The sequence below is a fragment of the Fundulus heteroclitus genome, chromosome 12 (genome assembly GCF_011125445.2).
Source record: "Fundulus heteroclitus isolate FHET01 chromosome 12, MU-UCD_Fhet_4.1, whole genome shotgun sequence".
Lineage (NCBI taxonomy): Eukaryota > Metazoa > Chordata > Actinopteri > Cyprinodontiformes > Fundulidae > Fundulus > Fundulus heteroclitus.
The window spans coordinates 6,260,596-6,280,427 of NC_046372.1; the positions used below are offsets into that span (position 1 = coordinate 6,260,596).

Below are 19,832 nucleotides of genomic sequence, written 5' to 3' on the forward strand. Positions count from 1 at the left end.
CAGGTGCATTGACCAACACAATGGTTGAGTCAGTAGGCTGAAGAAAGCATCAAATTACTGTATGCTATTTTATTTTTATTTTTTTACATATCAAACAAGCTGTAACATGAATGCATTAAAAAGATACAAAGTCTTGTATTATTTGTATATAGTATTGGTGTTAATTTAGGCACTTTAGTATAGTTTACATAATAATTAAATAACAAAAATACAAGGGAATAAAGGCTTTACAACAAATAAAAGTCAAATAATTATTTCTGAGCTGAAAGAGTCGGCTCTTACTGGGCAAGTCAACCAAAAGATCCGGATCCCAGAACGGGAACCCATCGCTCTCCTGAACTGCTTCACAAACCTGTGGCTCGTTTCACGCATGCGCAACGCGCCCTCTAAGGCAACGATACGAGAATTGAAGTGGGAGTTAACAACAAATCTGAGATTTGATCGTCTCTCTCTCTTTCTCTCTGAGTGTTTCGCGGGATGCTGAGATAAAACTTGGTGGAAATGGAGTCCCCCCTCCTGTTTTTGTAAGGTGTCCGAGGAATTTAGGGGGATAATCCAGGGGTGTGCGCAGGATTGGCGTAGTTTCACCGCTGGGGTGGCAACTTGGGACAGAGGCAGTTTTCACCTGCTAGCCACCGCACCAGCGAGATCCAGGTACCAGAATCTGTTTATTTGTTGTCCATTAATCAAAAGGCTTTGCCGTCAACGTGGATGATAGTTGCAGTAAAGTATTTAGGCGCTGGCTGTCGTAACAAGTAGTTAGTTTGCGAAGAAAGGGCCACACGAGCTGGACTGATTCATAAAACAACATGTCTGCTAACCCTTAGCTAGTCAGCTACCAACAATCAGATGTGCTAGCTGATGTTTTCGTAGCAGGTAGTTGCGTTGGTAAGTTGTAGTTTTGATGCGGAGCTTCTTCCTGTTAGTGCCTTTCAAAATAAAACGACATTAAAGTTAGAATGGGCTAATAATGATTATTATTATAATAATACAATGGACATTAGTAGTTCATTTTTATTCTAATTGTTTACATTGATACTTTTATCTACTTAATATTACTCTAACCGAATGACATTCTAACAAATACATCATTTTATCTTACATTTTGAAACATATTCATCTGCTTATGACTTTTATCTTTTAAATAAGCTGTACAAAATGTCACACAAAGCTTAAAAGTAATGCAAACCTTGTAAAATTAAAATTTATATTGATTTGGTGTTTTCGCTTTTGCCTTGTAAACAGACATTATGCAAATGTAACATAACCCTGCCTCATAGTGCACCTTCCACTTTAATAACAAAAAAAGATAACATGCTGATCAAGTTTGTGTAAGCTTATTTTAGTAAGGAGGTTTCACATATGCAAACCTAAAACATTTCACTTTTAATACAATATTTTGTTAGATAAAAAGTATTTTGATAGCTTGGATACAGATTGTAACTAATTTTTGATTTAAGAATTTAAAAAAAATTAAATAAATCAAGCATCCCCTATTGGACTTCCCCGTGGGTGTCCTTTAGTCCCCTAGCACCCGGGCAGAAAGCCGAATTACCCATATCAATAAGTGCCACTGCAGTCAGCCTTACAAAGAAGCTTAAATGTGATCTATTATGCAAATTTCACTTTTTGCATGTTTTTGTTCTTCCATTTGGGTCTCTATTGCTTCTAGAAATAGTCCAAGCAAGAAATAAACTGCCTTCTTTTTGTTCTGCCCTCACCTGGCGACCCCAGCTAACCCACTTCATCCTATTCAACATGAACATGATTTGTCATTTAGCACAGGCTAACACTAACAATAGGCTAATAATAGCCCTGCATCCATTTAGAAACGTACCATTAAGAAACATCTTGCTGCATCCTTGCTGGCTGCGTAAGGCTCCACTTCTCTGGACGGATTCATGCAGCGGGGCTTTGCCTACTGCAGCTGGAACGGGGCTGGTCATCAAGCTAATAACAGCTAGCGTTAGCTTTTGTTGTCTCCTTTAAGCTACATTTCTATTTAATAACAAAAAAACACCAACAACTGCATCCAAAAATGTCTTTTGGGGAATCTTCAGCCAAAGCGTATCAGTGGTCGGCATAGGTGCTGTCCAAATAGTGCAGTGAGTAGAGAAGGAGTTAGGAAAAGGAACCTGTATGCTTCCTCTCATAGCTCCTTTAGCATAGGAGCCACACGACGTCCCTTACAGGCGCTAAGGAGCTATAAGGAATTTCACAACCCTTGACATGATGTATAAGCGCAGCCCACCTCACGGAAAGCTGTAGGCCCAGAATTAATTTGAATCATCCATGTGCATTTCCATTGTGTAATCAGCACAGCAGTCTGAAGCTCCTTTTCTACCCACGATAAAGTTCTTACTGTGGTCTTCACAAAAAGTCAAGGAATTAGAATAATTTGAATATTTTGGATGCAGCCCAATTCATTTAGCTAACACTTTAAATTTAAAGGCAGAATGAAGCGGCACAAAAAAACACAAAAATCAACATGCATTTAAAAAAAATACGTAAAAAAAACACAGCACAGCGGACCTCTGAGTTTCCACTTTTATTTTGAAGGGGATATGTTCCTGCTTCCGGTCCGGAGTTTGCCGTCTGCGGTGACTTTTTGCTCCTCCCCCCTCAAACAAACGCCAGCCAGACTGGCGCCGCTAGGCAGCAGCGGACGAGCACGACAGCCTAAACTTTTGGTTTAGCGAGGTAAAAAAAAAAAAAAAAAAAAAAGGCCATTATTATGGGTTTTAAACAAGCGCCATTGCCTGCAGATTTCCCCCGCTGTCCTCGTTTTATCAAACAACGAGCCAGCGTTGCTCTAAATGTGAATGCAGTTGTTAGAGGAAAGCGCTGCACGCTTTGCTTGGACTCCGCACAAGTCTGTTATTAGTTTGTTTCATCGTTATTATATTCTGCTGTGTTCGACTATTGTGTCCATTTGATAGCACTGGCGTTGAATCTGACCTAAGACATGCTGAAATCAAGTGTTTTAAATTGAAACCTGGTTTGCTCCACAGCCTGCAAAGGCATTTTCCCCAAAATGGAAAAGCATACTTTAGGTGTGTTCCGCTTTATGAATTCGGATTTTATAAACATATAATTGGATCTAAAAAAAAGGAAAAAAAATCAGCCTGATAACATGGTAGGATAGGATGATGCAAATAAGACTTTATGTCTCCTTAGGGTGGGCAATTCAGTGTGTCAGCACAACATTCCTAAACATAACACATTAAACTTGGAAAAATAATTGCAAGAACGAAAAAAAAAAATTAAGCAATAATGTGTTTAGTGGTGCCATTAATGGAAAATGTATCCTTGATTATACAGTATATAGTACATTGTGCCTGTTTTGTTTGGACTGTATATTTACATATGGACAAACACGACTAAGTAAAAGAATACAACAACAAAAGCTGACTGAGTACAACCATGTCCTACAGATATGGGGACCTACAGCGTAAACTAAATCCATCTGAAATGACTATATTTGGTTTGAAAATCTCCTCTTCTTATAGATATTGTCTGATCTGTCAACGCAGATTTGTTTATTTTTTTTCCCCCTCAGGAAGCGCGGCAGAAACACCGGCTGAAAATGTCCATCGCCAACACGCCCACCAGCAACGATGCCTGCCTGAGCATCGTGCACAGCCTGATGTGCCACCGGCAGGGTGGCGAGAGCGAGACGTTCGCCAAGCGCGCCATCGAGAGCCTGGTGAAGAAGCTGAAGGAGAAGAAGGACGAGCTGGACTCCCTCATCACGGCCATCACCACCAACGGGGCCCACCCCAGCAAGTGCGTGACCATTCAGAGGACTCTGGACGGGCGGCTGCAGGTTAGCGGACGTTTTTTAAGGTGAAGCTGTCGGCTATGAAGCTCATCCGAACTCCTCCGACAGGCGTGTTTGTTCTGCTCTCCTGGTTCCAGGTCGCCGGGCGTAAAGGGTTCCCTCATGTGATCTACGCCCGCCTGTGGCGGTGGCCGGACCTGCACAAGAATGAGCTGAAGCACGTGAAGTACTGCCAGTTTGCCTTTGACCTGAAGTGCGACAGCGTGTGCGTCAATCCCTACCACTACGAACGAGTGGTGTCCCCCGGCATAGGTGAGCGCCTCTGCCTCAAAGCCAAAAGTCGGGGAGTGGAGAGCGTGAAAAGGGAACACCTGCCCTACAACGGTGTGGGTCTGCTCACACGGTCAATGCGTATGTAGGGCTGGCAGGGTTCCCACAGGTCCTTGAAATCCTTGAAAGTTTGTGAATCTGAAAAAATAAATTCAAGGCCCTTGAAAGTTCTTGAAAACAGCCAAAAAAAAAACACCTTGTCCGTGAAAGTCCTTGAATTTTTTTGTGGGGTTGAAAGTTCACACGGATGACGACTCATGTGTCATTATTTTACTACCACACGATCTTTTAAAATTATGTTGATTCCACAGACTTTTAATTTGCAAAAGTACGTTCGCTCTTCTTCGTCAGTTGGTAGGCTACGGTTTAGGCCTACGAGCGTCCAATAGGTTACATTCACGCAGTGTTGCCAACTCAGCGACTTTGTCACTATATTTAGCGACTTTTCAGAGTCAAAGTCAAAAACTAGCTTAATCAAAGATGAAAGCCAAAAAGCCAAAAAAACACCTGAAACAAATTGATATAATTCTGAACATCTCAATGCTGCACTTTTTTCCATAAAATTCCATGAAACGGTAGGCTAATGTACATCTTATATGTAATGTAGTATGGCATAGCCATGTACTGTGGATATAAATGTAGGCTATGAATATGATCGATATCAATGTAGGCCAGAGGTCACGGATTAGCGGACCGCGGTCCGGATCCGGACCCAGCTGCTACCTAATCCAGACCCAACCTAATTTAAAACATTTATATATTACTGCATGTTGTCCGACGACAGTGTCTAACTCAGGGGTTAAAGTTCTCCGTCGCTGCGACGGATTTCCGTCATTTGGAAATTGATCTTAAAAAGTCCCGTCTAGACTTTTTATTCAAGGTTTTGCACTGAAGCTGCTCTTAACCAATCAAACCTGGCAGAGCCGGGACATTAGCCAATCAGAATGAGAGCAGGGCGGGTCTTTCCAAAGCGGACATGGCCAGTCTGTGGTTTATCGGTGTTCATCATTTTAACCTTTGGGAGAGAATTTTAAACTGGCCACAGATGGTATGAATGAAAGTAGCTGTGGTCAAAGGTTTTCTTTGGATTTATGCAAACCAGCAGGTCAGAAAGTTCAGCAGCTGACAACAACTTCCCTCGGTAAGCGTCAATCTGCTCCGGCAGTTAATTAATGAATTATTTCCACCTGTGGCCATGTCGTCTGTCAGCGTTTATTCTCTCGCTGATAAACGCGGCGACCAACCAGGGATCTCCTCGTGATTCGCTGTTATGTTTTATTTAAACTAGGGCTGGGCAAGTTAACGCGTTAATTTCGCGTTAACTCATTAGACTATTAACGGCGATATTTTCTTTAACGCGCGTTAACGCATGTTGGTCACATGCTTTTATTTTGTGAAGGTCTGTTGCTGCGGTGTAGGGGTTTGAATCAGAACAGTAGGTGGCGATAATGCGCCAATAACCTCGCTGTCAGCCCAGCCTCAGATTGAAAGGTGCTGGCCGGAAAAAAACACAGCTGACATGCGGAAGGCAGTGTTTCCCGCAGGTACCGCGAGCGAGCTTAGGCGAGGCGAGGCGGTGAGTTGGCGGCCGGAACAAGTTTTGTGCGGAGCGGAGCGGGGGGGTCTGCATCGACGCCGTCGGTGAAGTCGCTTCTCGTTTCAAAGTATCCATGTATTTTTGCCTGTTTTCCCCCTGCCATTCACTATATGCGCGCGAGAAAGCAACAACAAAAAACCGCGTGTCAACGTCAAATAAACGCAAGCATATCGAGTTAGCAAGCATTTCAGTTTAAAGTTCTTCCAGCATGGAATATGACAGAAACAAGTTAGTTGTAACCACTGCCAAGTTAAACTTTGGTATTGAACATAAAATGGTAATGCTGCTCCCTGCTGTTACCTCAGAAATTGCCTGTTTTTGGTAGATTTTTTCCCCATAAAGAGAATTCCCTGTCAGTGGCAATAAGCTTTAATTTATTATTATTGCTATTTTTTGTTTTACATGTTTAAGTTGAGCTTTACACTAAATATGTGTTACTGATAAGTGCTACAAATGTTACAACACTTTTGTTCATATGGCAGCAGAACATTAAAATAAAAGTGCTCTTTACACATAACTTTGTATTTGTAAATACAATGCGATTAATCGCGATTAATCGCGATTAATCAGTGCGATTAATCGCGATTAAATATTTTAATCGTTGCCCAGCCCTAATTTAAACACAAAGAAGAGTAACGCACTAGCTCAGGCTAATTTAGCATGACCCTTGAAGAACAAGAGTCGGACTGTGAAACAATGTGCCTCATTTGACTGGGTCCGATTCGGAAAAAGCTGCGCTGTTCTGAAGCAAAGAAGGCAGAGCTGTATCTGCTGTCAGTCAGTGTGCAGCAGTGATCACCTGATGAGTAGCTGCGCTCCAGGACACTAAATAAAATGACAAGGATTTTGATGCTTACAGATTGTTAAGAAAACTACATCAAAAAGATAAAACAAATAAACTGCAGCTACAACATGGACTGGAGAACGGGTTCTACCTGGGTGAGGCCAGAGAAAGGAAATTCTCAGAGAGTTTTTTTTTATGAAGTTAAAGTGGAGCACGGACACAGGGTTCATCCTGGACAGGTCTCCAGTCACTGGGCTAAAATATAACCATTTTATTAAACTTCAAAAAAGTTAAATCATGCCTTTTTATAAACTGTAATTATTAATTGGTGAACAATAACGGGCAAAGCAATCTGTGTCAAATTAAAATGTATGATGTCATGATAGTGTTGGTGATGTGTCCTGCATTTCCAAGGTTGTGTTTGGCCTTGTATGATCATAAAATTGGTTTATATTGAATGTGACAGGGAGCACCTTGATATGTGCTTGAGGTTGGCTTTGTTGCCAATCAAACTAAGGTTTAAAACCCTTGCAGGGCAGCCTAAAGCTCACTTGTCTCATTAAGCCATAAAAAAGAAATTAAAAAAAGTTCAGTTGTTTTATAAAAGATGTGAAAGTCAGGAAATTGTCTATATACCAAACTGTGAAAGATTGTGGTTCTCTATTTCAAAAAGCACTTTGGATTTTAAAATAGAAAAACGTTCTATTTTTATGTTATTTTTTGTGGATGCATAAACATTTTATTTCAGTGTTAAATACTGTTTGAAGTAACGGATTGTAATTACAAATGTGTCCGGACCTTTACTGGTTGTTGATTTTCTTTATTCGGACCCTGCTGATTTTTAATTCGTGACCCCTGATGTAGGCTATAAATCAAGTCCACTTTCTTGCATTACTTCTGACCCAACAACTTCTATGCCGTTTAGTCTTTTATTGAATTTGCATTGTATTAAAATATGATAACCTATTCAGCGGTCACAGTAGGTAAATGCCGCCACGTGTGGTCCTTGAATCTGAGGAAATTGGTCCTGGAACGTCCTTGAAAGGTCCTTGAATTTGATGTTCACCAAGGTGTGGGAACCCTGGGCTGGGCAACGATTAAAATATTTAATCGCGATTAATCGCAAAATTTGCCTGATTAATCATGATTAATCGCATTGTATTTACAAACTCCAAGAATGAATTCAAAAGTAGCGTAAAGAGCACTTTTATTTTAATGTTCTGCTGCCATATGAACAAAAGTGTTGTAACATTTGTAGCACTTATCAGTAACACATATTTAGTGTAAAGCTCAACTTAAACATGTAAAACAAAAAATAGCAATAGTAATAAATTAAAGCTTATTGCCACTGACAGGGAATTCTCTTTATGGGGGAAAAAAAAAATCTACCAAAAACAGGCAATTTCTGAGGTAACAGCAGGAAGCAGCATTACCATTTTATGTTCAATACCAAAGTTTAACTTGGCAGTGGTTACAACTAACTTGTTTCTGTCATATTCCATGCTGGAAGAACTTTAAACTGAAATGCTTGCTAACTCGATAAAATAAAAAAATAAAAGCATGTGAGCAACATGCGTCAATGCGCGTTAAAGTAAATATCGCCGTTAATAGTCTAATGAATTAACGCGAAATTAACGTGTTAACTTGCCCAGCCCTATGCGTATGCCTTTCTGAAGAAAAGGTCTTGTGGTCCGATGAGACAACGATCGAACGATGTGGCCACAATGACCAGACTCAAGTTTAGGTGAGGCCTCTGGGCCCAAGACGTCTGAAGCAACCTTCAAGCATGGTGGTGGCAGCGTCATGCTGAGGGTTCTGTTTTTAGGGTGCTTCACCTCAGCTCTACAAAGCAGGGTGCTCCGACTGGACGGTTCTGCCAGAAAAATCCCACCGGTTAAATGAGCCTGACCCATTCAGAGGTTTCAGATAGTCATTCCAAGATTCAGGGAGATCTGATATTAGGTGGGCGTATGGATATATATGGGCCTAATGCAAGGTTTAGAGAAGATTTTCCATAAATTCAAACTAGTGGCACCCAGGTCTGGTTTTTAGAAGTCAATAAAAAGTTGTTTGACTCGTTATTCTACCCTGCAAAAGGAACGGTTCAAGTAAATAAAATATATAAAATAAAAAAAAAAGCTCCAAATTAATGACATTAATGCTAGCAAACTGTAAACTTCTGATTCAGGTTAAACTTGTTCTTCCTGTGTCCTGCTGATCCTGGACGTTTCGTAACATTTGCTGTAGTCTGAGGGCCAAACAGACATTTCCTATCAGGTAATTCAATTCAATTTTATTTATATAGCGCCAATTCATGAAACGTGTCATCTCGAGGCACTTTACAAAGTCAAAATCAAAAGTCAAAATTATATTATACAGATTGGGTCAGATTATACAGACTGGTCAAAAATTTCCTATATAAGGGAACCAGTTGATTGCTTCAAAGTCCCGACAAGCAGCATTCACTCCTGGGGAACCGTAGAGCCACAGGGAGAGTCGTCTGCATTGTCCATGGCTTTGCAGCAATCCCTCATACTGAGCAAGCATGAAGCGACAGTGGAAAGAAAAACTCCCCATTAACAGGAAGAAAAACCTCCAGCAGAAACAGGCTCAGTATGAACGGTCATCTGCCTCGACCGACTGGGGTTACAGAAGACAGAACAGAGACACAACAAGAGAAACAAAAAGCACAGAAGCACACATTGATCCAGTAATCTGTTCTACATTAGATGGTAGTAGCGGGTGATCTGTCTTCTCTGGATGATGTCACAGTTAACAGAACGCCAGACCAGGTGTACCTACTATGAAACATGACAACAGTCATTTCAGCAACAGGTAACCCATGTTCCCGTCTCTTATTCGCCCCCCCTCCCTCCGTAGACCTTTCGGGACTAACCCTGACCGGCTCTGGACCCAGCTCCTCGCTGATCGTAAAAGATGAGTACGATTTTGACGGGCCTCCGAACCTCCCCACCGTCGACGGCGGACACTCCCTCCAGACCATCCAGCACCCGCCGTCCGGCAGCCGCGCCCCGCAGACGGACCCCTATCCCACCCCGAGCCTCCTCCCGCCCGCCGAGGCGTCCACGTCTGCCTCAACGCAGTCCTTCCCGGCGATCCCCGCAGGATCAGGCAGTAAGTCTAGGGGTGTCAAACTCATTTTGGTTTAGGGGCCGCATACAGCTTTATCTGATCTCAGGAGGGCCACACAAGTAAACTCATTGCAAGATTAAATAGAACTAGTAAATGTGGACTTGTTGTTGATTTTTATATTAAGTTAATTTCACTTTTACACAATATATTATGAATACCCTCAGCGTTTTTAAGAAAAGTATGTGCAATTTCAACAATACTTTTACTCAGTTAAACCTTTTCTTGTGCATTATGCATAAGAACTGATCACAGTGATTATACAATGTTGAAAAACATTTATTCACGTTTTTTGGAACTTAAAAACACTGTCCTGCATGACAAAATACATCAAACAGATAAAAATTAGGAAATGATTTGAATTTTTCCACACCTGAAGCTTAATCTGCTAATTAAAACACAGTGCCCCTCGTGGACAATATAGGAACTGCATATTTTCAATTAAACGAAGAACATGTTTTTTTCAATAATTGTTTTATCATTCTCTTCTTTTTATCTTGTCCACTTGTGAAAGTCAAATCTGATGAGCTCTTTGTGGCATCTTATTGTCACATTGCCAGACAGGACACTGGAAAAAAACTATATATATTATTTTATTATTTTATTTTTTTATAATGATAATGCATTTAGCCACAGGGCTGGACTAAATTGTTCGGCGGGCCGGATCCGGCCCGCGGGCCGTATGTTTGACACCCCTGGTCTAGAGGCTACATGCTGGGTCTGGTTATAAATCTAGCTTCTTAATTGTCACGTCTTCCCCCCACAGGTGCCTCCTCCAGCTGGTCCAGGAACAGCGGTTTCCCCCCCAGCATACCTCACCACACCAACGGTCATCTGCAGCACCACCCTCCCATGCCACATCCAACACACTACTGTGAGTTTAAGCGGGGAGCTGTGCCCTGATTGGACGACGGGCGCGCTGATACACCCTTTACTGTGTAGAAGAGGGCCTGACTGGACTGTTGTTTTTGGGTTTTCCTTCCAGGGCCGGTACACAACGAGCTCGCCTTTCAGCCGCCTATATCCAATCATCCAGGTACTAATAAAAGCCCAGCGGGTCCCGTGTTGGGACAAATCTAGTAAAAACATGTAGGGCTGAACAATTAATCGCATTTTCAATATAATCGCGATTTAAAAAAAACGCGATTTCCAAATCGCAGAGTCTGCAATTTTTGGCTATGTAACAATTAGGGAATTAGACACGTCCATTAGGTGTCGGTAAAATGTTTAAAGTGGGTTTACCTCCACATGGAAGGGAAGACAGTTGCAGCAGTGAGATAATGTAATTTTATTACTTGTTTTAGAGTTTATATAATCATACATAGCATTAAGTACATGTCAATCAGTTTAATACATAGACTTGCTTGTTGGTTGCACTTTATGTTCAACAAGGATTGATGTCCAAATCAATTAAAAGCTGTTCTCTTGAATAATATTCTGATTAATAGAAACATTAAAAGTTCTTGTTTTAAATAGTCCTTGTTTACAAACATCTTTATTTAGAGGCCATTTTTGTTGCTTGTGGTTAATGCAGAGAAAAGTCAAAATTGCAATTTTGGTTGAAATATATCGTAGGAAGAACGCAATAATTTCTGCTCTGAGTTTAGATGCTGTGGGTGTTTTAGCAACTAATCTGCACAGCGAGGAAACAAAATGATTTGTTGTTTGTATATGTTTAAAAAGACATGATAAATTAAACTGGGGGGAAAAATCGCATTAAATCGCAATATTAAGAAAAAAAATCGCAATTAGATTATTTTCCAAAATCGTTTAGCCCTAAAAACATGTCCTGTCGTGTTTTTAAGTCTTTTGTCGGCCTACTTTGTTTTAGTTTGATACATTAATATTGGAGCAAAGATCATTTAAAGTCATCAAACATGCTCTGTCCGCTCTCCCCCCAGCTCCCGACTACTGGTGTTCCATTGCTTATTTCGAGATGGACGTTCAAGTCGGGGAGACGTTCAAGGTGCCGTCCTCTTGCCCCGTCGTGACGGTGGACGGCTACGTCGACCCCTCGGGTGGGGACCGGTTCTGCCTGGGCCAGCTCAGCAACGTCCACCGCACCGAGGCCATCGAGAGGGCGAGGTGCGTCACGCCGTCAGGGACGATCCGAGCGCTCGTCGGATCTCAGTCTTTTCCAGGAAGTTTAAGTGGCGTCCCTCCATCCCGGTTTTCTTCCCTCCTTTCTTTCTCGCTTCTGGATAATTCAGGAACATTAGAACGAAAACCAGCAGACTTAAAAAACTGCTTCTCCTCCAAAGCTGTGAGGGCTGTCGCCCCCTGCTGACAATCACAGCCCAGTTCATAGTCGGCTACACGTCCGATGACAATTCTTTACAGTCTGGCGCACGCTAATGTAGCGTTGCTATGCTGTGATATGCTGACACGACTGCACAGTGATCTATATATAGTGTCTAAAGCAGGGGTGTCAAACTCATTTTGGCTTAGGGGCCGCATACAGCTTAATCTGATCTCAAGAGGGCCACACGAGTAAACTCATTGCAAGATTAAATAGAACTAATAAATGTGGACTTGTTGTTGATTTTTGTATTGAGTTAATTTCACTTTTACACAATATATTATGAATAACCTCAGCGTTTTTAAGAAAAGTATGTGCAATTTCAACAATACTTTTACTCAGTTAAACATTTACTTGTGCATTATGCATAATAACTGATCACAGTGATTATACAATGTTGAAAAACATTTATTCACATTTTTTGGAACTTAAAAACACTGTCCTGCATGACAAAATACATCAAACAGATAAAAATTAAGAAATGATTTGAATTTTTCCACACCTGAAGCTTAATCTGCTAATTAAAACACAGCGTCCCTCGTGGACAATATAGGAACTGCATATTTTCAATTAAACGAAGGACATGTTTTTTTCAACAATTGTTTTATCATTCTCTTCCTTTTATCTTGTCCACTTGTGAAAGACAAATCTGATGAGCTCTTTATGGCATCTTATTGCCACATTGCCAGACAGGACACTGGGGGGAATTTTTTTTTTTTTTTTTTTTTATAATGATAATGCATTTAGCCCCAGGGCCGGACTAAATTGTTCGGCGGGCCGGATCCGGCCCGCGGGCCATATGTTTGACACCCCTGATCTAAAGGGACTGCTGTCTGTCTTTTTGACTCAGAAATGAGTTTTATTAGATGCTAAAGACTATTTGCACGCTTTACACTGCAAAAACGGATCTAAAATAAGTAAAATGTTCTTAAAGTTAGTGTATTTGTCCTTGATTTGAGCAGGTAAATAAGATTATTTGCCAATGGAATGAGTGTTTTGACCCCTAAAATAAGATAAATAGACATCCTGCACTTGAAATAAGATGCTGGAGATGAGTCGTTCCTATTTTAATAGCAAAAATCTTATTCCATTGGCAAATAATCTTATTTACCTGCTCAAATCATGGACAAATACACGCATTTTAAGAACATTTTACTTATTTTAAGTTCCATTTTTGCAGTGTAAGCTTCTCAGGAAGTTTTGCTGTTCAGTGCAATTATCTGATTTAAAAAAGAAAATTGTCGTGTTGCGTAATCTGTGCCGTTGTCTCTCATCAAAAATGTCATTATGGTAACATAATGACTAAATATTCTTGATTCCCTCCATATTTACTCCTTCGTTGTGTCCTCCTTTCCGTCTTCCCTCAGTCCCTCGTGTCTCTGTCCATCATTCCTCATGTCCTACCTTCCACTCCTTCCTTCGTTAATTGTGTCCCACGCGCCTTTGTTCCTTGCATCCATCCTTCCTCATGCCCTTTCTTCAGTGTGTCTGTCCTTCCTTCATTAATTGTGTCTTACCTTCCTTACGTCCTGCCTTCCTCGTGTCCTTCCTTTCTGTCCTTTTTAGTGTCTCCGTCCTACTTCCTTCGTGTCCTGCCTTCCTTCTTCGTGTCCATTCTTAATTTCATTCCCTCAGCAAATCTGTCCTTTTTCCTTTGATTGTGTCCTACCTTCCTTCATTCCTTGCACCCTTCCCTCCTTTCCTTCAATGTGTCAGTCCTCGCTTCTTTAATCGGGTCCTTCCTTCCATTGTTCCTTCCGTCCTTCCTTCCTCGTGTTCTTTCTTCCTTTTCTTTCCTTCAGGGCTTCTGTCGTTCCTCTTTAATTGTGTCCTACCCTCCTTGCTTCCTTGTATCCTTCCTTCGCCATGTCCCGCCTTCCTTTTATGTCCTTCAGTGTATCGTTCTGTCCTTCCTTCATTAATTGTGTCTTACCTTCCTTACGTCCTGCCTTCCTCGTGTCCTTCCTTTCTGTCCTTTTAGTGTCTCCGTCCTACTTCCTTTGTGTCCTGCCTTCCTTCTTCGTGTCCATTCTTAATTTCATTCCCTCAGCAAATCTGTCCTTTTTCCTTTGATTGTGTCCTACCCTCCTTCATTCCTTGCATCCTTCCCTCCTTTCCTTCAATGTGTCTGTCCTCGCTTCTTTAATCGGGTCCTTCCTTCGTTTGTTCCTCCCGTCCTTCCTTCCTCGTGTTCTTTCTTCCTTTTCTTTCCTTCAGTGCGTCTGTCCTTCCTCTTTAATTGTGTCCTACCCTCCTTGCTTCCTTGTATCCTTCCTTCGCCATGTCCCGCCTTCCTTTTATGTCCTTCAGTGTATCGTTCTTTCCTTCAGTGTGTCTGTCCTTCCTTCATTAATTGTGTCTTACCTTCCTTACGTCCTGCCTTCCTCGTGTCCTTCCTTTCTGTCCTTTTTAGTGTCTCTGTCCTACTTCCTTTGTGTCCTGCCTTCCTTCTTCGTGTCCATTCTTAATTTCATTCCCTCAGCAAATCTGTCCTTTTTCCTTTTGTGTCCTACCTTCCTTCATTCCTTGCATCCTTCCTTCCTCGTGTTCTTTCTTCCTTTTCTTTCCTTCAGTGTGTCTGTCCTCCCTTCTTTAATTGTGTCCTACCCTCCTTGCTTCTTCGTGTCCTTCCTTCGCCATGTCCCGCCTTCCTTTTCTTTCCTTCAGTGTGTCTGTCCTTCCTCTTTAATTGTATCCTACATTCCTTGCTTCCTTGTATCCTTCCTTCGCCATGTCCCGCCTTCCTTTTATGTCCTTCAGTGTATCGTTCTTTCCTTCAATGTGTCAGTCCTCACTTCTTTAATCGGGTCCTTCCTTCCTTTGTTCCTTCCATCCTTCCTTCCTTCCTCGTGTTCTTCCTTCCTTTTCTTTCCTTCAGTGCGTCTGTCCTTCCTCTTTAATTGTGTCCTACCCTCCTTGCTTCCTTGTATCCTTCCTTCGCCATGTCCCGCCTTCCTTTTATGTCCTTCAGTGTATCGTTCTTTCCTTCAACGTGTCTGTCCTCCCTTCTTTAATTGGGTCCTTCCTTCCTCGTGCCCTCCCTTTTCCTTCATGTCTGTAATTGTGTCTTCCCTCCTTGCTTCCTTCCTTCCCTGTATCCTACCCCCTCCTCCCTTATTCTCCACACAGGCTGCACACTGCCATTAATTAATTGATTAATTAATGAACTTTTCTGTGTGGATTTTTTTTATGAACATTGGGTAAGACGCTCCTAGAACCTGTTTAGCTTTATTTCTCCTCCGTTTTGTTTCTCTCCAGGCTTCACATCGGTAAAGGAGTCCAGCTGGAGTGTAAAGGCGAGGGAGACGTGTGGGTACGATGCCTCAGTGACCACGCCGTGTTTGTTCAGAGCTACTACCTGGACCGAGAAGCGGGCCGAGCCCCAGGAGACGCCGTCCACAAAATCTACCCCAGCGCCTACATCAAGGTGAGCTCCCGGGTCTCTCGGCTCGTCCCGTCTCCCTCTTTTGAATCTTTGAGTACTCAGAGCGTCGCCTTTCTCCCCCCCCCCCCAGGTGTTCGACCTGCGCCAGTGCCACAGACAGATGCAGCAGCAGGCCGCCACCGCGCAGGCAGCAGCGGCCGCCCAAGCTGCCGCCGTGGCGGGGAACATACCCGGTCCCGGATCAGTCGGAGGAATAGCTCCAGCAATCAGTAAGAAGATGCAGCAGCTGCAGATTTCCAAATGCATCACAGGGCTATGATTAATTCATTGATTGCAACGCTTCAGTCCAAAATGGGAGACCCGTTATGTTCTGTAGGTTCATAACACACCAAGCATACATCTAAAACTTAGTTTATCAGGACATTTTAATATAAGTGCCAATAATTTAAAACCAGTTTTTAATACAGCGGTGTGTTGAGGAAGCTCAGGTAGCTGTAATAGAGTTGGATCTGGTGGGTCTCCTCTTCTTAATGCTGCGTTCAGACCAACGCTTTCTGGGCATCAAGGGCGTTGGGTTTAGCCTCGTGAGACCATCCTGATCTCGCGAGCTTTCAAGGTTTCACTTGCAGATCAGTCTGGCTACTTTCCGTTAAAGAAAATTTGGAGCCGTTCACCAAACGAACGTCCAATCAGCGTTGGCTTTGAGGCGGGTTGAGGTGTGACGCAACGAGAAGATCGACAGTTCAGTCTAAAGAACATGGCGGCTTCAGCCGATGAAACTAGCGTTAGCGTGGCTATCGAGCAAGTTTTATCGGAATTACAGAGTATTTCTCTGCTGAGCTAACGAGCCTTTACCTGCAGCAGCAAGAGTAGCTTGGCTTGTGGTTGTGTTTTCGTCGTCGCTCTGTTAGTACGTCATATGCTTCGTTGATCTGATTGGTTTATTTGGCCCTTCTATCACCAAGATAGGCCAATCAGCTAACCAGTATTTTCGCCCCTTCCCAAAATTACTTCAACGGAAAGTTTCCAGATGGATATGCGGAGCAAATCCATCTGGCGGAGTCAGGTTACTCGGGTTTACAGGCGGGCTCTATGGTGGACGCCCCTTCGAGAGGTCCTGCTGCGCGTTTTGAAGCTTTCTGCGCGTTTCGTGCTGCAAATTTTGGTGCGTTAAGCTCCTCTAGAGCGTCCGACATAAGAGTTGGAAAATCTGAACTTTTGCAGCTGGAGCGTCAGCCAATCAGAGACACCCCACCAGGTTACGTAAGTAGGAAAAAAGTTTTAACTTCGGACGCCCACTAACCTGAGGCAGATGGGCAGATGCTCTTCAGCTGAATTGGGGCGTCGGTAATTGGCCTGGCGGGAGATGCAGGTCAGCAGCAGTGTTGTATAAAGCACTGAAATCTCGGAGTCAAGTAAAAGTGTAGGTACCTCTCCAAAATATGACTTTGGTAAAAGTCCAAGTCACTGACTGACATGTTACTTGAGTAAAAGTCTTAAAGTATCTGAAATGTCTTGTACTTAAGTATGAAAATTACTGTAAAAATAGATGTACTCAAGTAACGTAATCAAAAGTATAAGTAAAAAGTAAAACAAAGCAAATGCAGTTTGAATGACATTTTTTAGATTTTGGTAAACCTTGAAAGTCAAATTCACTTAAAATAATATAAACAACCAAGTGCAGGAGAGATTTAGACCAAGTTTAGACAGAAAAAACAACCTTTTTGTAAGCCTTCAATTTTCCTTCTTCAAGTAAGGTCAGTAACCTGACTCAAGCCAGATGCATGTCTCGCTCCGCCTAGCTCCACTCACATACATCTGGGACATCGCCATAGGAATTGCCTTTATTGAAGGCTGGGCCTTATCAAAAATTCTTGCATATGATTGGATAAGCCACTTGTCTGTCATCTTTATCGACGTGCTATTTCAACCTACCTAACCTATTTCTAGAGGCACGCATTTTATAGACAGTGAGCTGACAGGAAGAGGGGGGAAGACAGGCAGCAAAGCGCCGCGGGTCAGAGTCGATCCCGGGCCGACCGCGTCGAGGACTAAAGGCCTCCTAACATGATTCCCGCTAACCGACGCGCCCCGGAAAACAAATCTTGCCAAATGCGGTCGGGAGAAGGGCGAAAACATGGTTTCCACCAACAAAAGCCTTCAGAGGCGTTCTCTGATGTTCTTTTAATGAAACAATATTAGGTAGATTGGACAACACGGAAGAAGACCAGGGGGTGTATACTAAGAAAGTGGTTCCCTACAGGAAGTGGTAAACCTGCTAATAGATACACCTGCAGGTATCATTTAGTTAAGAAAATTAGGACTCTCTGCTATTAGATGCTTTACCTATAACACAAGGTTAATTTAACCTGCCCTACCACCGAACCAGCTTCTTATCCTGTTGGTGGTGATGAACAAGCCCAGGCAAGTCCCCACTTTGTCGCAGTCAATCGGTAGGTGGGGTCAAAACACTTGCATGCCTGATTCTCTCTCTCTTTTTGTAACGAGCAACTAAACCAAACATTGAAAATGTATCAGAGTAAAAGTATGCTATTAAGTTCAGAAATGTAGTAAAGTAAAAGTTATCAAAAACGTTATACTCGAGAAAAGTATAAGGTACTCCAAAATATACTTAAGTACAGTAGTGAAGTATTTTTACTTTGTTACTATACAACATTGGTAAGCAGTGAGACGTCAATGGCGCTGAACTCGAGCCTCGTCAGCGCACGGCTCCTGCAGCAGGTGGTGAAACTCACCAAACTCAACGCCTCAGAATTATTGTGTAATTCAGACACGGCGCAGATTATATTATTCAGTAAATAAAGCCCCTGTAGAGCGTCGAGGCCCCAGACGGCGCGTTGGACGTCTTCTTGACGCTGAAAGGGCGTTTGGTCCGGACGCAGCACAACAAAACTTGATTGGTTCTCTGTGAGGAAAAAGGTTCTGGAGGGGGGGGGGGAAACAAAACGTCAAAATGTGACAGAATGAGACGACGTACCTGTAAAAGGAAACGGTGCGTCCTCTTGTTGCCGACAGCTCTGGTTAGAGATGTCCTCAATAGATCGAGGCTGAGTTTCAGTTTTCTCTGACGTCTGATCTCTAAAGGAGTATCATACAGACATCCTAACGTGTCCGTGCTTTATTTCAACCGCACGTAACCGACCGCGGCCATAACGTCGCTGTCTGGTGCATGGGCAGATCTGCGCGCTCCATCCCTGACCCCGCCCCTCCTCTCCTCTCAGGTCTCTCTGCAGCTGCTGGCATCGGGGTGGATGACCTGCGGCGGCTGTGCATTCTCAGGATGAGCTTCGTTAAAGGCTGGGGGCCCGACTACCCGCGGCAGAGCATCAAGGAGACGCCCTGCTGGATCGAAATCCACCTGCACAGAGCTCTCCAGCTGCTGGACGAGGTCCTCCACACTATGCCCATAGCGGACCCCCAGCCGCTGGACTGAGAGCCCCCTAAAGGCACTTTTATCGCCCGAACGAACACGCGGGAAGTCTTCCTCGGTGGACTCCAGACTGTAAAAACAAACAAAAAAAAGTAAATGTTTTTCAGGTGTATTTGAGACATCTTTGTGCACTGTGGCTCCAGCTGTTGGAGGGAGCAAAAGCCATCTACTAAAAACTCTTTTTACATGTTCAGTTGCATGGCTTTAATTTTAGGACCGTGTAGAAAAAGAGGTCACAGAGAAGTAAAACCCATATATGGACGTGCACATAAAGGAGCAGATTGTTTTAAACTGGAACACCAGCTACCGACCGCCGGTAACCTCACTGAACTACGGAGGAGCTCCCCCCCCCCCCTGGTTTCCTCCTGCCGGTGTGGCTTTTACTGGGGGTGGCTTCAAAGCTGCAGGTCCCAGAAAGAGGCGGGGCCACTGGGACAGGGCGGGGTAGGCGGAGAAACAGGCAGAGTGCCGAGACGTGTCTGGACATGTCCGGGTCAGCTGCTGTTGGTAAAGATAACATTCAGGTCTGTGCTGAGAAGACAGGAGTCTTTTAATAGTCGTGGGGAATTTTCATGCATACAAAGAAAAATCAGTTTCTTGCAAAAGTATTCATACTTGGTCTTTTTTTTTTACATTTTATCTGTATTTTACGCTTAAGACAGGATACCGGGGTTTCCTACGTTGATTTATTTTTACAAAAAAAAAAAAAAAAACGTTTGTATTCAGCTCCCCTCAGCAAATGCTTTGACTAGACCAGGGGCCTGCAACCTTTACAGTCTAGAGAGCCAGTTTGCCCACAGTTCACTTGAATTAAACTCGTTCAGAGCCGCAAATGTTGCCTGGCCTTTTGAGAAAAGACAAGTTCCACTTTTTGACAAAAGATCTACTGTAGGAAATATGTTGTCATTGTTGAAGAAACGCCCTTTATGTCTATTTTGAGGTTTAAAAAAAAAAGAGGATGGGTGGGATAATGATGTAAAAAATAAATCATAGTTTCCAACATAACGAAAAAATTTTGATTTAAAATTAAGTATTACTGGCACTTTTAGTATCAT

The 19,832-nt window shown here is 42.8% G+C and overlaps 1 protein-coding gene across 2 annotated transcripts; it reads left to right on the forward strand.

Annotated features, from left to right (window-relative positions):
- The first annotated feature begins 373 nt into the window (after positions 1-373).
- LOC105921341 (mothers against decapentaplegic homolog 4) lies at positions 374-19,472 on the forward strand. Of its 2 annotated transcripts, none has more exons than XM_036143839.1 (10): positions 374-654; positions 3,560-3,826; positions 3,919-4,093; positions 9,373-9,627; positions 10,409-10,516; positions 10,628-10,678; positions 11,544-11,727; positions 15,200-15,368; positions 15,457-15,595; positions 18,569-19,472. In XM_036143839.1, the coding sequence occupies exons 2-10, from the start codon at positions 3,587-3,589 to the stop codon at positions 18,778-18,780; spliced, it is 1,533 nt and encodes a 510-aa protein (XP_035999732.1). In that variant the 5' UTR covers positions 374-654; positions 3,560-3,586; the 3' UTR covers positions 18,781-19,472. The 2 variants fall into 2 exon arrangements, with proteins under 2 accessions (XP_035999732.1, XP_035999733.1); XM_036143840.1 differs by lacking the exon at positions 374-654 and adding an exon at positions 2,521-2,700.
- Positions 19,473-19,832: the final 360 nt, after the last annotated feature.

Excerpts from the sequence above, each read along its gene's own strand:
- LOC105921341 (XM_036143839.1), top strand. The coding sequence starts at position 3,587 with ATGTCCATCGCCAACACGCCCACCAGCAACGATGCCTGCCTGAGCATC. Across the intron at positions 4,094-9,372 it reads AGTGGTGTCCCCCGGCATAG|ACCTTTCGGGACTAACCCTG; the intron begins GTGAGCGCCTCT and ends CTCCCTCCGTAG. Across the intron at positions 15,596-18,568 it reads AGGAATAGCTCCAGCAATCA|GTCTCTCTGCAGCTGCTGGC; the intron begins GTAAGAAGATGC and ends CTCTCCTCTCAG.